The sequence below is a fragment of the Hyperolius riggenbachi genome, chromosome 12 (assembly GCF_040937935.1).
Source record: "Hyperolius riggenbachi isolate aHypRig1 chromosome 12, aHypRig1.pri, whole genome shotgun sequence".
Taxonomy (NCBI): Eukaryota; Metazoa; Chordata; class Amphibia; order Anura; family Hyperoliidae; genus Hyperolius; species Hyperolius riggenbachi.
Genome location: NC_090657.1, coordinates 147,917,855 through 147,935,769, shown reverse-complemented (window position 1 = coordinate 147,935,769; position 17,915 = coordinate 147,917,855). Strand labels below are relative to the sequence as shown.

Here is a 17,915-nt window from a genome sequence, read left to right as displayed (position 1 = left end):
CGGTTGCTTTCAGTTATATATCAGTGGCTGTCAGTTACAACTGAAAGATCAAACTGATGAGCAAAGTAATGTCCATGCTTCCCTATGGCTCAAGTGGGCGATATGACAGTTTAACAGTGTGCTGACCAGGAAGATGTTATGGGGTAATGGCCACTTTCAAAATGAAAGATGAAAAATGCCATTGATCACAGTGGACAAACAGCACACAGGGCAGGAGAGGAGAAAGAGATGGATGAGTAGACTACACAGGAAGCAAGTTTGACGTGTGTGTATGTTTGTTTTGACTTTTAATTTTTAGTTGGTTTGCTTTAACCACTTTACCACTGATGGGTTTTTCCCTTTATGGACCAGAGCAATTTTCCCTTTCCAGCACTCCTCCCTTTCATTCGCCAATAACTTTCACTACCACACCCCTGACCTATCCACCACCACCATGGACAAGGTCTCCTCCTGCCTATCAGCCATTTCCTCCTGGATGTCTGCTAGGTACCTGAAACTAAACATGGACAAAACGGAATTTATGATCTTCCCACTCTGGCCATCCCTGACCCTCCCAGATGTGCATGTCACTGTTAACCATATTGCCATTCACCCTACCTCTCAAGCCTGCTGTCTTGGTGTCACCCTGGACTCCGCACTCTCCTTCACCCCATTTCACTCCCCACATTGAAAACCTCACAAAGTCCTGCAACTTCCACCTCTGTAACATCTGCAAGATCCGCCCTTTCATGACCTCTGTCACTACCAAACGTCTCATCCATGCCCATATAATATCCCGCCTTGAGTACTGCAATGCCCTTCTGTCTGAACTCCCTATGACTTGAATTGCCTCGCTGCAGTCCCCTCTGGGGATCCCTCCACTGGCTTCCTATCCAGTACAGAATCAGATTACAGATACTGTGTCTGGCCTACAAATCTGGGCTCAAAACCTGCCAAACCTACATTTCCAATCTTACTCAGGGGTACACACCTAGCCACTCACTCTGCTCCTCCAATAAACTTTGCCTGCACAACTCCAGGACTTCTCAAGAGCTGCTCCAACACTATGGAACTACCTACCTCCCCCCCTCCTTTAAAATCTTCAAAACGGCCCTCAAAACACACATTTTCACTCTGGCCTACCCCACCTCACTGGTGCTCTAAACCCATAGCTGAACTCCTGTCCCCTACCTTTTGTGTCCCTACCTCTCCCCCTAGATTGTAAGCCTTCGGCAAGGTCCTCCTCCTTGTCTCCTACCTGTCCACACACCTCCATTACCGAACACCCATCCTATGGAACGGAGTGAGCTCAACTTGCCTAATCTCCATGCTCCCATCCAGTGACTACTAAGCATTACTTTTATTCATACTGTGCTTGGTGACCTGGTTTGCATGTATTCCTGTATTGTCTTATTGCTGTATGTCACCCCTAAATATTGCCTGTAACCTTAACTAATGTCCAGCGCTGCATAATGTTTGTGCTTTATAAATACAATAAATAAATAAATACTTATCACAACAAAATGATCTACAGGTATATCTTGTTTTTTTTCCTCCATCAATTAGGCTTTCTTTGGATGATACCTTTGGCAAATAATTATTTTATTCTAAATGCAATTTAGTGGGAAAAAATAAGAAAAAATGGAACAAATTCATTTTCTTCATTTTTGGCCATTATATTTTTAAAAAACATGTTACCATAATAAAAACTCACATATTGTATTTGCCCATTTGTCCCGGTTATTACACCATTTAAATTATGTCCCTATCACAATGTATGGCAATATTTTATTTGGAAATAAAGGTGCATTTTTTAGGTTTTGTGGCCATCACTATTTACAAGCCCATATTTTCAAAAACAGTAATATACATATTAAAAAAGTTCAGTCCCTAAGATAACTATTTATGTAATTTTTATTAATTGTGATTGTATTTATTTATTTTATGTATGCAAAACTTTTATTTGGGTGATTATTGGAGAGTGTGGGAAGTTAGGAGTTAATTTTAAATATGTAGGTCTTTTTATTGAAATAAATGTATGTAGGTGTAATTTTACTATTTGGCCACAAGATGTCCTCACACATGTTCTTCCTGCTGCGTGCAAACAGTACTCAATCAGGAAGTAATGAGTGCAAGTGTAATTCAGTTTGTTACAATGACCATAGGCATCTCATTGATGCATTGACATGGGGACTTGAATGGGAACTCCCATTCCCGTTCCCATTCACTGATCTCCCCTCTGGAAGGGAGAAGAGGAAGGGGGCAGTGATCTAAGGTCTGCCACTGCTGCTGTGAGTATGTTGGGGTCGCGGAGATGGGCGCTGCAAGCAGCATAGAGTGCACGTGTACAGATGGGCCACTGCCATGCTTACACCACATGTGTATGCCAGTAACGCACAGCTTGCTGTGCATTATTTCAACTGAAATTGTCGCATAGCAATGCAAGATCCCCAGTGTGGAAGCCCCATTAAAATATGATTGCATCAGAATGAACATAGTGAGAAAGGACCCTTGCGGTGGCCATGAATGATTAAAACAAAGTGTTTGACTTTTTATTTTGTCGATAAAAGAATTGTAGAGATTTTTTTTGAAACTAGAAAAAAAATGATAGATTTTATCAAGTTTTTCAATAACATTTGGTCAGCCTCTACGGAAATATCTGATCTCTTATTAGAAAGGTTGAATGGTGTGCGGTGGATTGATTTGATTTTTCAACCAATATAATCAATCAAGAAAGCTGACATGTATGGCGATAATATTTTATTCGGAAACAAAGGTCTGTTTTTTACCATTTAGTGTTATGCTATATCAATAATTACAAATCTTTATTTGCAAAAACAGTAATCTACCCTCATGACATACATATTAAAAAGTTTTTATGGTAAATATTTATGTATTTTTTTTAAATGATGTAATTTTTTTCAAGAGTTTTATTTTGGTAACAATGGGGTAGGGGTGAAAGGGGAAAAAAATAAAATGTATTTATTTTTATATAGAACAGTGTATTTTGGTGTAGTTTTAGGTCACAAGATGTCGCCACACTTAACTTTTGTGTACTGTGAACAGTACACAGGAAGTGTTGTGTATGAGTTGTTTAGTTTCACCTTGTGAATGAATACCGGCATCTCGCTGATTCTAGCTATCATTCATTACAGGCAGTTGTTCCCATTCACCGATCACGGACTGGCAGGATGGCAACAGAAATGAAGAGGAGCTTGGTTGCGATCATAAGCGGACAGGTACAAATACGCATATTTACGCCCCGGGTGTGCAAGTGAGGTATTAAGGGGCATAGATGAGCGTAGCAGTGGTAGAGAAGGGGTTAATACTTTTATTTTTCTATAAACATTAACAAGGGAACTTAGAGGCCCAGGCCCAGTAGACAACAGGCTTCATTCGCTTGTTAATGCAGAATAATACCTGGATATTATTCTGCATCATTTGCAAAAAAAAAAAAAAAAAAAATTTAAATTCTGAGTCAGCTTTTACATATCTCCAGGGGTTTCTCATAATTTAGAGCGCATATGATCAGACTTTAATACAACCGAGTAACCAAGCAGCGCGGGGTGACACAAACCACTAGGAAAGTACAGGTGGCTAAAAGAGACCAAAAAGCTCTCTTACTAAAAAGCAATGCTTGGTGTAATTTGCCTTCTTAAAGTAGAAGGAAACTTGCAATAATTAAGCTATAATGGCTTGTTCACACTAGAGGCGGTTTTGGGATTTTTTTTTAAGCGCAGGTGATTTGTACAAATCGCCCTAAAAGCGCTTACACTATGCTTTCCAATGAGATAGTTCTCATTGGGGCGTTCTGTTTGCTTTCCGCTGACATACTGTACGTGTGGCATGGCATGGACCATTTTCAGCACGATTCATCCTGAATGGAAGGTATAGGAAAAACGCTCACAAAATGGCTTTGTGCAGCGATTGTGTTCATGTTTTTAACCTGTTGCCGACTGCTCCACGCCAATTGGCGTGATCAGTGCGGCAGCCCCAGGGCCGCTCCACACCCATTGGAGTGAACGGCTGTCTATGGGGCTAGCAGGATATCGCGCGCACGCTGCGCGCACATCTCCTGCTTAGAAGGCGGAACTCCGCTCCGCCTTCAGTCTCCGAGCGGCAATCACTGCTCGGGAGATGGTTAGACGGTGAAACCGCTGTCTAATTACCCCCTACAGCGCTGCGATCAGCAGCAGCGCTGTACAGGGGACAGTCATGTGACATGGCTGTCCCCTCCATAGGCCGGCGAGTGATCGGCTGTCATAGGCTGAAGCCTATGACAGCTGATCAGAGCTCTGTTATTGGGGGAAAAGGGGGCTAAAATCACGTGTGTGCTGAATTGTGCGGCCCTGCAGCTTGGCCTTAAAGCTGCAGTGGCCATATTAATAAAAAATGTCCTGGTCACTAGGTGGGTTTAACACCATGGTCCTCAAGTGGTTAAGAATAACTACATTGTATAAATTCTTACATTGTATTTATTCTGTTCTGGATCAAAGAGTTCACTTCCTTACTTGTGTCAGGGAGTGAATTAAAAACCCACTCTGGAAAACCGCTTACAAAAAACGCTTAGCAAAAACGCCCAGCACACAGCACTTGAAAAAAGACTGCGTCAAAAAGCGCCCAACGCAAATGGACACGCTATCGGATTGCAATGGGGACGAGGCCTGAGTGAACATTTGTGGGTACACACAATGCACCACTACTGAATATGCAAATTATCTCTTTTCGTCCATGTAAGCCAGGCTAGCATCTAGAACCGCTGGTGTATAGCAAGCCTATACAGGCTTGTACTGAGCCACCGAACCACCGATGGTCCCATCGGTAGGCCCCGGCTGCCCCGCCTCCTGGGGGCCCCAGAGCTGAGAGGGAGGGGGACACAGCTTGGAAGGGGGGAAATTGGGCACAGAGCGGCGGGGAGGGGCACCCAGGGGCCCCCCTTCCGCGCACCCCCCTCCTCCAGAAGCGGAGACCAGCAGGGCAGCAGCGGCATGTGGAGCTAGCATCATCTGAAGCTCGGTAAGCTATTTTCCGCTCGCTGCTGGCTGCACTTCTGGAGGAGGGGGCTGCGCGGAAGGGGGGGACCCTAGGTGAGGGAGTGAGGGAGGCTTCCCCACTGATCTGTGCCCGCTTCCCCCCCCTTCCAAGCTGGGGGGGACTTGCATTTTGTGGGGGTATCTGCCACCAACCTGATTGCATTTTGTGGGGGTATCTGCCACCAACCTGATTGCATTTTGTGGGGGTATCTGCCACCAACCTGATTGCATTTTGTGGGGGTATCTGCCACCAACCTGATTGCATTTTGTGGGGGTATCTGCCACCAACCTGATTGCTTTTTGTGGGGGTATCTGCCACCAACCTGATTGCATTTTTTGGGAGTATCTGCAGCCAACCTGATTGCATTTTGTAGGGGTATCTGCAGCCAGCCTGATTGCATTTTGTGGGGATATCTGCCACCAATCTGATTGCATTTTGTGGGGGTATCTGCCACCAACCTGATTGCATTTTGTGGGGGTATCTGCCACCAACCTGATTGCATTTTGTGGGGGTATCTGCCACCAACCTGATTGCATTTTGTGGGGGTATCTGCAGCCAACCTGATTGCATTTTGTAGGGGTATTTGCAGCCAACCTGATTGCATTTTGTGGGGATATCTGCCACCAATCTGTATGCATTTTGTGGGGGTATCTGCCACCAACCTGATTGCATTTTGTGGGGGTATCTGCCACCAACCTAATTGCATTTTGTGGGGGTATCTGCCACCAACCTGATCGCATTTTGTGGGGGTATCTGCAGCCAACCTGATTTCATTTTGTGGGGGTATCTGCCACCAACCTGATTGCATTTTGTGGGGGTATCTGCAGCCAACCTGATTGCATTTTGTAGGGGTATTTGCAGCCAACCTGATTGCATTTTGTGGGGATATCTGCCACCAATCTGATTGCATTTTGTGGGGGTATCTGCCACCAACCTGATTGCATTTTGTGGGGGCATTTTGAGGGGGGGAGGAGGAGGAGGAGGGGGGGAGGAAGAGGAGGGGAGGAGGAGGAGGAGGGGGAGGAGGGGGGGGAGGAAGGGGAGGAAGAGGAGGGGGGGAGGAAGAGGAGGGGGGAGGAAGAGGAGGGGGGAGGAAGAGGAGGGGGGGAGGAAGAGGAGGGGGGGGAGGGGAGGAGGAAGGGGGGAGGAAGAGGGGGAGAGGAGGAAGGGGGGAGGAAGAGGGGGAAGAAGAGCAGGGGGGAGGGAGGAAGGGGGGGGGAGGAGGAGAGGGGGGTGGGCCCCAGGCTGAAACTTCCTTGGTGGGCCCTTAGTGTCCCAGTCCGACCCTGAGCCTATAGCCTTAAAGAGAACCCGAGGTGGGTTCTTAGAATCCTATTAGCACACAGAGGCTGGGTCTGCATATAATGCCCAGCCTCTATTGCTATACTGTCTCCCCCAGTCTCCACCCTGCGCCATGCTATGCCCCCCAAACTAAACCGCCATGCTAGCGGCACACAGTGTGTTGCCAGCAGGCTGTTTCCATGTGCAGTGTCACTCTCTCCGCTCCCCCGCCTCCTGTATTGCGCCGCTCCCCCCCCCCACATTCCTTCCCTCCAATCACCAGGGAGGGAAGGGACGCAGGCGGGGAGTGGCAAGAGTGACACTGCACATGTAAACAGTCTGCTGGCGACATGCTGTGTGTCGCTAGTACGGCGGTTTAGTTTGGCGGCCATAGCAGGGCGCAGGGGGGAGTCTGGGGGAGACAGTATAGCAACAGAGGCTGGGCATTATATGCAGACCCAGCCTCTGTGTGCTAATAGGATTCTAAGAACCCACCTCGGGTTCTCTTTAAATTTGACACAGCCACATCAACCCCACATGTAGACAGCCTGCTTTGTAATTTTGCTCCTCCTCAGTACACGGTATGGATTGATATGGCTGTATGGGATAGGGCTTGGACCAGTACAACAGAGTAACCAAGCCGCTGGCGGTGACCCAAACCACTAGGAATGTATAAGGGGCTAAAAGGGACCGAAAAGTCCTCTTACTAAAAAGCAATGCTTGGTGTAATTTGTCTTACAAAGGAGAGAAAGGCTGCTCTTGTGATGTGCAAATAGATACAGAGAGGGAGTCGACTTACAGACTCATGTAGGCGATGCCTAAAGTTCTGCCAAAAATGTGTCTATGTGATATACTACAGCTGCCCTACAGGTGAATAGGAATATTTCAGAGGAACATTGCTATGCAGGTCTCGTGGGTGCTGGGAAATGAAGATTTTAACATGATATTTGAATTTAACGTTCCTTTTCTTCTCACTTCTCCATAGTGCCACTTTATAGGCTCGTTTCCACTATTGCGGTGCAGAATCGCCGCATATCACCGCTGGCGAAATCGTATGTTGATGCGATTCCGCATGCGGTTTTTGCCGCGATTTCGCATAGGCAGGGTATATGCGATTTTAACCATGTCACTGCCTGTGTCAATTTACATTACTTTCAATGCGAAATCGCGGGAAAAAAACGCATGCAACAAACGCATACGATTTCCCTATTAAATACATTGCCTGCGATTCGCCTGCATTCCACACGCAGGCGAATTCTGCGGGCTCTGCCGTGCAGAAAAATCCTGCACACAGTGGCGTAGCTAAGGAGTTGTGGGCCCCGATGCAAGTTTTACAACGGGGCCCCCCCCCCCCAGCACTCTATACATAGTAATTGATACGGCACACCAAAACCTGCCAACGGCAACCACAGTGTCAGAGGTGCAGGAAGGGAATGGGGAACAGCTTGTTAATGATTACCACTATTCAAAATATCTATAGAAGTGATTATTATGAGCACAGGACCAATAGAGAGCTAATATTGTAGTTGAGGGTGGGCCCCTCAGGGCCCCTCTGGCCCAAGGGCCCCGATGCAGTGGCTACCTCTGCAACCCCTATTGCTACGCCCCTGCCTGCACAGAAAAACGCAGATGAAAACTGACAAGTGGAAACAGGGCCACCCACTTGTATTGGTTATGCGAATTCGCATGCGGATTCGCTCTAGTGGAAACTGGTAGGACTATAGAATTTGTTTCTCTCTAATACATAAATGGAAAGTATTAAACCCTTCACCCAATATGTATTGAAGAGGTCTGCAATTTAGCTCTATCTAGTGGAGAAGATAAAAATGGCGCAGGACAAATGCTGATAAAAATGGCGCTGCCATAGGCGGCACTAGTAAAAGCCGCGATTAGCGGCACGGAATTTCAGTAATGACGCCCGATAAATAGCGGCCACCTAGCACCCACTATTTACCGGGCACTTTATTGTTGTTAATCACAGATTTTACTGTTGCTGCCTAAGGCGGCAGGAGGTAGTTTAGGGAGATAAATTTGGTTTGTGTGTGTGGAGGGGGTTAAGGTTAGGCAGGGGGTAGTTAACTTTAGGCAGCAGGTGAATAAGATTAGGCATGGAGGTGGAGTTCTTGAGGATGGCACAGGGTGGAGTGGTTAATGTTAAGCAGCGGGGGTGGAATGGTTAAGTGTTAGGCAGCAGGGGTAAAGTGGTTGAGGTTAGGCAGCGGGGGTGGATTAGTTAAGATTAGACAGCGGGATTCGAGTGGTTAAGTCTTAGGGGCTAGGGCCCATATGCAAATACTCATAATAATTTTGATAGTACTTTTTCATCTACTTTTTGGTAATTTTTCCATTGCAAAGTACTAAAAAAAGTATTATAAATCGAACATGAAAAATATCACCTAGTAGAAAACTCAGGAGAAAAAGTGAATTGCATATGGGCCCAGGTGTCTAAGGGTTAGACATAGATAGAGGTAGTGTGAGAGTAGGCAGGGGTGGAGCTATACATTACCTGGGGTTATGTAGAAAAAAGAAAACCACAGGGACACCGGGAGCCCAAAATAATGTAGTATGTCGAGGAACCAAGGTAAAGGTTTTAAATAGTAATAGAGATACTCAAAAGTCGGGGTTGCTATCCAAGCAACCACCTTCTGCACATGTGGGGAAGTACCGCCCCCACTCAGCCTTGTGATGGTCTGGTAGGTTGTTATATTGCCACGTGCCTTCTCGATCCCGCTCTCATAGCTGGGAGGGTTCTGTGCTTGTGCAATTGCAAGCTTACCACACAAGCACAAAGAGCTCTTGGCCGTGGAAGCGCGATAGAGGAGGAGCATTACTGGGAGAAGAACATCGCTGCTTTCGGAGGGGGCCAGCAGATGAATGGAGCAGCATGGAATGACAGCGGAGCACCAGAAGGACGTCAGGGGGCTGGAAGAAGCCCCAGTTAAGTTTAACTTCCCACTTTTATTACACTTCCGGTTCCTTTTAAGAGTGATGTACTGTAATAATTTTATAAGTACACTCATTCTTTTAGGCCCGATTCACACTAGCGTTAAAAAGTGGACCGTAAACGGGACAGAACGGAACAGATGCGAACGGATCCAATGTTAAACTATGGAACCGTTCACATGCATCTGTTCATATGGATCCATTGCATACATTCCACTGAGCTGAACGCAACTTTGCTGAAGCACCAATTTTTCCGGACCGCTGAGCCCAGCTGACCGGAAATGGAAGATGAAGCCCTGCATTGGGGGCAATAGGAGAACGGAACATACACCAGTGAAGAAACGGACGGTTCGGAGCGCAAAATCCACTGGGGTTGGGGGTCTGGGGGATGTGGGGACCCGCACCGGGCTGTAGCTGAGCAGGAGGGTGCGAGCAGGTGACGGAGGGTTAAAACCTACCCAGGTGTTTATTGCAGCCGGGTGGTAGAAAGGGTTTCTTCCAGGCTCCCTTCTGAATCATGTGACTACATGTCATGTGACTAGTCAAATGACGCGTGTAGTCATATGACACGGAAAAAGACAGAAGCCTGAAAGAAACCCCCTCTACCGCCTGGCTGCAATGAAGAAGATGCCTGGGTAAGTTTTTTTTTTTTTTTTTTTTTTTTTTTTTTTTGTGGCAAACGGAGGGAAATTGGATCCGATTAACCGGTAATCAGATCTGTTTTTCAAGGATCAGTTTGCCAGAGTGGACCAAGCCATACGGATACGGTGAAGCAGAGACTGGATCCGCTTTACCGAATCAGTTTGGTTTAAAAATACAGCGTGAACCGACATTTAAAGGACTTTGTTGGAAATATGTAAAATTTTAAATATTAGTATTAGTAGCACATTTGTCCCAGAGTAAAATGCACTAAAAATTACTTTGTCCTATGTACCTGTTACTTACAGTAGGCAGTAGTGATGTGACAGATGTGACAGATTTTTGCACTAAAGCACCTTCTCCCAGGGGATTCTCAGGAAATCGTTCATTTTTAAATGCACTCTCTGGAAGTGGTACAGTCAGTCCTTTCCAGAGAGAGAGCTTTTAAAAAACATAAAGAAAACCCAGAGAATCTCCCATGAGGAGATGAGTTAGCCAAAAATCTTTCAGGGCTAGTTCAAGTTCACACTACGAACGTAAAATGCAAATCGCAATCACAACCGAACAGACAGATTCCACAGGGATACATTGGCAACAGCACTTTGCTGGTCACAGGCGATCAGCAAAGTGCTGAAAAGTGCCCAAGTGTTATCTGGGGGAAAAGTACAGTTAATACAATGTTTACACACTTTTGTAATAGGTGTCCTTTAACCAAATGTAGCATTCTGGACACAACTATTACACAATGTACCTCCCAACTTTTTGAGTTAGGACAGATGGACACTTTAGGACACACCCCTAATCACTGATACCTGATATCGAAAGACAAAGCTTTAAAATTCAGAGCACATTGATCCTCTCTCTCATCTTTAGTTCTCCATTTAAAGGATACCAGAAGTGACATGTGACATGATGAGATAGACATGTGCATGTACAGTGCCAAGCACACAAATAACTATGCTGTGTTCCTTTTTTTCTTTCTCTGGCTGAAAGAGTTAAATATCAGGTATGCAAGTGGATGACTCGGTCCTGACTCAGACAGGAAGTGACTACAGTGTGACCCTCACTGATAAGAAATTCCAACTAAAAACACTTTCCTAGCAAAAAATGACTTCTGAGAGCAAGAAAGAGATAAAAAGGGGAATTTATTATCAGTGAGGGTCACACTGTAGTCACTTCCTGTCTGAGTCAGGACTGAGTCAGCCACTTCCATACCTGATATTTAACTATTTCAGGCAGAGAAATAAAAAAAGGAACACAGCATAGTTATTTGTGTGCTAGGCACTGTACATACACATGCCTATCTCATCATGTCACGTCACTTCTGGTATCCTTTAACCACTTTCCGACCGCGCACTCATAACACGCGTCGGAAAAGTGGTAGCTGCAGGACCAGCGACGCACATCTGCATCGCCGGCTGCAGGCTAATTAATCAGGAAACAGCCGATCGCGCGAGTGGTTGCTTCCTGTCAATTCACGGCGGGGGGCTCCGTGAATAGCCTGCGGGCTGCCGATCGCAGCTCGCAGGCTAAATGTAAACACAAGCGGAAATAATCCGCTTTGTTTACATTTTTACAACGCTGCTAACAGTAGCAGCGTTGTACTAGATCAGCGATCCCCGGCCAATCAGCGGCCGGGGATCGCTGTCACATGACAGGCAGAAGCCTGTTAGAGGCTGCACAGGACAGATCCGTTCCTGTGCAGCCTCTGATCTCCGGGGCAGGGAGGGAGGAGAGGGAGAGGGGGAATCCTGCGGTGGAGGGGGCTTTTAGGTGCCCCCCCCCACCAGCCACACGCAGGCAGAAGCGATCAGACCCCTTCCCCCAGCACATCATCCCCCTAGTGGGGGAAAAAAGGGGGGCGATCTGGTCGCTCTGCCTGGTATTTGATCTGTGCTGGGGGCTGTAGAGCCCACCCAGCACAGATCTTAGAAATTAGTGCTGGTCCTTAAGGGGGGATAAAGGCTGAGTCCTGAAGTGGTTAAACATTTAAAGATAAATAATGTATCTACTTAAATGATTGAAATAACATTTATCGTACAGTATATTAAACATATTTTTCAGTAGAAAAATACATATATCTACAGTGCTGCCCATAATTATTGAGATCCCTGGCAAATTTTGCCCCCCCCCCCAGCCCCAAATGCTGCAGTTGCCAACTGATGGACTGTCTAGTGTAAAACTGTTTAAACTGCACCCTGCAGACTACCGCTATACCGCTGCACATCTAACTATATTAATATGTAGTACTGATTATACTGTGTGTTTTGTATGACTATGCCCTTATGCTGTATGATTGCATGACTATGCTATTTTCTTATGTTGATACTACTCTCAATCTCTCTCTGAGCAATTGTATGTGCCAAACCCAATTCCAGGCACGACTCAGTCGTGCGTGGCGATTCAAATGATTTCTGATTCTGAGTTACTTTTATTCAACCAGCAAGTATTTTTTTGACTGGAAATTACATGGGTGTCTCCCAAAAGATAATAACACGATATACAAGAGGAATTATTGTTGAAAAAAAAACATTTCTCAGCTCTTATTTACATTTGAGCAAAAAGTGTCCAGTCCAAAATTATTCATACCCTTCTCAATAATCAATAGAAAAGCCTTTATTGGTTATTACAGCAATCAAACGCTTCCTATAATTGCAGACCAGCTTTTTACATGTCTCCACAGGTATTTATGCCCATTCATCTTTAGCAATGAGCTCCAAATCTTTCAGGTTGGAGGGTCTTCTTGCCATCACCCTGATCTTTAGCTCTCTCCACAGATTCTCAATTGGATTCAAGTCAGGACTCTGGCTGGGCCACTCCAAAGCGTTAATGTTGTTGTTTGCTAACTATTTCTTCACCACTTTTGCTATGTGTTTTGGGTCATTGTCATGCTGAAATGTCCATTGGTGTCCAAGGCCAAGTTTCTCCGCAGACTGCCTGATGTTGTCGTTGAGCATCCTTATGTATTACTCTTTTTTTCATAGTGCTGTTTACTATGATTAGGTTCCCTGGTCCATTGGCTGAAAAAACAACCCCAAAGCATTAGGTTCCTACCACCATGTTTGACAGTGGGGATGGTGTTCTTTTGGTTGAATGTTTCTCCTTTTTTACACCAAATGAAGGAAACATCATTGTGACCAAACAATTCATTTTTTTTGTTTCACAGAAGACCAGAAGTCTTCTTCTTTGTCCAGATGAGCATTTGCAAAGGCCAAGCAAGCTTTTGTGTGCCTTATTTGGAGAAGTGGTGTCCTCCTTGCTCTGTATCAGTGGAACCCAGCAGTGTATAGTGTCAGTTGGATTGTCTGCCTTGAGAATTTGCCACTAGCAGAGCCCAGATTCACCAATTGGTGGTGACAGATTCTTTATAACCTCTCTCACTACTCTTCTGACCAGCACAGTTGTCACCTTTGGCTTCAGACCACGACCTCTGAGATTTTACACAGTGCAGAACATCTTGTATTTTTTAATTATACTTTGCACTGTAGCCACTGGAATTGGAAAACATTTAGAAATGGCCTTGCAGCCCTTTCCTGACGTATGAGCAGCCACAATGCTCAGCCGCAGGTCCTCAATGAGCTCCTTTGTCTTAGCCATGACTGCCCACAAACCAACTGCAAAGAACTGCTGTTTTTCACCTGTTGAATTGATTAAAACAGCTGTTTCCAATTAATTGGAGTAATTATGATGCTTTAGAACAGCTTGGACTATTTGGAATGGTATAGAATTTTGGATTTTCCCACAGACTGTGACAGTTTGTGAAGGGTTTAAAAATGTTTTGGACTGGACACTCTTTGCTCCAATTTAAATAAAAGCTGAGAAATGTTTTTTTTGCCACAATAATGCCTCTTGTACATGGTCTTATTATCTTTTGGGAGACACTTATGTCATTTCCTGTCAAAAAATGACTTGCTGGTTGAATAAAAGTAACTTTAAGTCACAATTTGCCAGGGCTATGAATAATTATGGGCAACACTGTACATAGATCTGTACATTCGTCCTGAAAAAGGGACACATGAGAAAGAGAGGGAGAGAGCGATTCAGTTTAAAAAGAGGGACTGTCCCGCTGAAAAAGGGATAGTTGGGAGGTATGCTATTAGCACATCAGCCTGTAGCATAGTGCTTTATGGTGCACAAGAAAAACATACCATTGTTGTTTTAAGCAATGCTGTGCTTGTAAATGATAGACAAGGTGAATATTTGTTATTAGTAATAGCAAGCTTGCCTAAAACATATCAACAATATTTTATTTTTAGTCCTAAGTAAAGTGCTTTTTCTCAGGGTGATGTGCCAACATTTTGGTTAAGCAATCTGAGTCTGTTCTCACTTGCTTGAGCCTCTCCTCTTGCAAAACAGCGCTACAGGGCATGGCTCCCAATTGTCCCCCTTTTGGAGGGACAGTCCCTCTTTGGGATCCCAGTACCTCTGTCCCTATTTCTTTCTCATTTGTCCCTCTTTCAGGACTGATATACAGATCTATGTAAATATACCTGCATGTATTTGTTTCTACTGGAAAAAATGTGTTTAATTGACTATAAACTTTATTCTCATCCTTAAAATTGATATACTGTATACCATATTCAGATGTTAGTATAAAGGCAAATGAGCCAGGAAAAAAAGAACCAGTGTGGTTTGAATTACAACAACACATTTTTCATATGAAATATTTATGGTATGCATCATTAGTGGTGTCCTGGTGGTGTGATTAGGGGCGTGACAAGGGTGTGGCTTAAGTGTCCCTCTTTCTTATCGCAAAAAGATGGGAGGTATGACAGTGTCTACTCTTTGGGCAAGGAAAGAACAGACCACACCCCTTTTCACATACCACACCCCTTTCCATATACTGTACTGCCCTTCCAATAAAAACTAAAGTTATCTCATGGTCACATGAGGCAGGGGGCATGCTGAATAGACTGATATCAGTGCAGGTTCAGTTTGGTGGAGCCCTGATTTGTATAAGCAGTGCCTCAGGCTTATAATATGCATAATGCAGCTCAGTATGGTCACTTGACCATGTTTTAACTCTTTGGGTGCAGTCGCAGTAAAAAAGGGTAACATGCAACAAGTGGACTAATTGGGCGCCAGCATAGGCGCCGAAGTGGAAAGGCACCGACGTGTGCATAAGGAACGATGCATGCATCTTAGCCTAAGGCCGCCTTCACTCTTTTGCCTGTGACTTTGGGTCATGCCCTCCCACATTTCTTCAAATGTCTCCAGATCCTGCAACTTCCGTCTCCACAATATCACCAAATTATGCCCCATATCTATCCCCCAACACCACCAAACTCCTGGTCCAGGCTCTGGTCTTCTTTCCTGTGGTCTATTACAGTGGCATCCTTTCTGGATTTACTGGTCATTGGACAATGAGTGGTGTAGCAATAGGGGATGCAGGGGTTGCGACCACACCAGAGCCCTTGGACAAGAGTTGCCCATCAGGGGCCGCCTTCAACTGCTGTATTAGCTTTCCATTGGTGCTATGCTGGTAATGATCACGTCTATGTGTACTTTGAATATTAGTAATCTTAACAAACTGTTCCTCTCCCTGCTTATACCTCTCTGATACTGCAGCTGTCCTTGGTAGGTTGTGGTGCGCCATATCAAGTAGTATTTCCTATACAAAATGTATATACTGCATGCCATGCTGAAACGCAGAGCTTGTGGTTTGCAGATATAAGCTCTCACTTACAAGAAATTGATTCTGCGGATCATGTTGGTTAGAGCCTCTGTCAGGCTCAGCTGTGGGTCCTGGGAAAAGGGGAAAAGGTGAAGTGCTGCTTATCACGACAGATCAGGAGGGCTGGCTCCAACAAGATCACAAATTGCCTGCCACACATATACAGGACTGTAGAAATCACATTATACTGCTGCTCTCCAGTATCCAGGCTTTGTATTGAGCATGACTTGCTGGTGTCATGCGGGCTGCTCCTAGGGCTGATATTCAGGGGAAGTCTTATATTTCAAGCATGCTGCAAGAATTCCTGCTAGGGCTTATTCTCGGGGATCTCTTACTTTAGGGGAAACATGGTGTGTATATATATATATATATATATATATATATATATATATATATATATATATATATATATATATATATATATATATATATATATATATAGTGTGTGTGTGTGTATATATATATATATATATATATATATATATATATATATATATATATATGTGTATATATATGTATGTATATGTATATATATATAAATATATATGTGTATATGTATATATGTGTGTGTGTGTGTATATATATATATATATATATATATATATATATATATATATATATATATACTCTGACTAGACAACATTTTTGTCAGTCATCGCCATCCATCCACCCTCATGCACTGTGTTACAATTACAAGTAACACACGCTGTCATCCAAATATACACACTTACTTGCTGTATTAGTTGTCATATTGGTTCCTTTCAGATGCTCTCTGTTGTGCTTCCCTTGGATTGATTATCCCACACTGCGATTTGTCTCTTCTAATATTAGGTTTTATATGCAAAGCACCTGGGAGAGGTTTTCAATTTCTTTTACAGTAAGCACATGAACTGGGGTTGGCTAAGTCAGCTACACCTTCAGCTTCAATAGGGAGAGCCTGTCTGGGGACATGCCAGCTAGAGCGACTCATACATGAAATCATTCCTATTGCTTCAACAAGGAAAAGTTTCAGACAGCGTGATCACAGCTGTAATTGCCAAGAATTGGAGTGTTGGAAAAATATTCTTTATGCGATTCTTTAGAGATTTAAAAAAATATTTAATGCAAGTCTGTTAGACTTATTTAATATAGTATTCTGGTAATAGTACACAGTCTGTACGTGCATTTTTTCTGGACAAATGGAAAAGCAATTCGGGTACACATCGGCATAAACATGGAGTGGCAGGTGGGAAGAATTGGGTGCAGGGATTACAGGATGGGCACAACGGCTGTTTTACGCTAGAACAGTGCTTGGTCATGTGCTTGTCTGGGCAAATACATCTATAGAGGCGAACCTTTGGATGATCCAGAGCCTTACCATATCCTTGTACACCCCACCGCTGCTAGACAGGATCCTCTTCTTCTTTGTGCCATGCTCCCAACCATGTATGGGTGCTGTCTTACTACGCAGGTGCAGTAGCACAAAGCTGCTCATCCACAGAGGGAAAAGCCAAGCAGAAGTGGCTTTGTGCTACCACGCATGGCATGGGCCATACTTTCCCCTGCGCTGTATGACCATGCTCGTACATGGACAGGAATGTGGCCAGCCACCAGTGGCGTATCTATAGAAGTCAGGCATGGCTCATGCCTTGTGCAATGTAGTGCCATGGGTGCCTTGCCTGCAACTTTTTTCACCCTCTGTGCTGCAAAGCCCATCTCCCAAACATACTCGCAGTGGCAGACCTCAGATCAGCGGCGACCAGAGGGCAGAAGAGCAGCCAACAGTGATCAGAGAATTTCAAATGCAGAAAGTGATGTCATAAGTCCCTTCCTGCACTTGACATTTGCACCGCAATGATAAACATGGGTTCATAAAGTCAAAGTCCCTTTCTATTCACCTGTACTGCAAGTGATGAAAACAAAACCAAATAAACGACTGTGTGTGTGTGTCGGGAGGGGGCGGCAATTCCAGTGTTTGCCATGGGTACCATTTTACTTAAATATGCCACTTTCCCGGCATTACCTATATGTACTATTGGTTCTGTTTCTTTCGTTGTTCCCCAGTCTTGAATAATTCTTCACTAGTTGGAGTTCTTGGAGACACTGAGCATCTTTGAAAGCTGCCATTCATTTGGATTGGATGCTAATTTGTAGAGAATTGATCTTGCCAAATTTAGGATGGGGAAGGCATTTTTATCCTAGACTTAATCTGCCCAATGTCACAAGCGTGAGGAAGCCCTAAGGATGCCAATGGCCTAGAGTCAAGCAGGGCTCAGTTAACCCCAGCTGTGAATTGCAACTATGACTCCAGCTCTAACATAGGTCAGCCAGGTCACATGAGCCATGCAACTGCAGGAGAAAGATAGCAATACCAACCCTCCCTGCC

General features: G+C 44.6%; 1 protein-coding gene across 1 annotated transcript in view; it reads right to left on the bottom strand.

Annotated features, from left to right (window-relative positions):
* LOC137540875 (protein-glutamine gamma-glutamyltransferase E-like) overlaps positions 1-16,409 on the bottom strand; it is a 111,492-nt gene extending 95,083 nt beyond the window's left edge. The window contains exon 1 of the mRNA XM_068262063.1: positions 16,282-16,409. Within this exon, the coding sequence (XP_068118164.1) occupies positions 16,282-16,300 (19 nt within the window). The 5' untranslated portion in view covers positions 16,301-16,409. The remainder of the gene's footprint in view (positions 1-16,281) is intronic.
* Between the last annotated feature and the right edge of the window lie 1,506 nt (positions 16,410-17,915).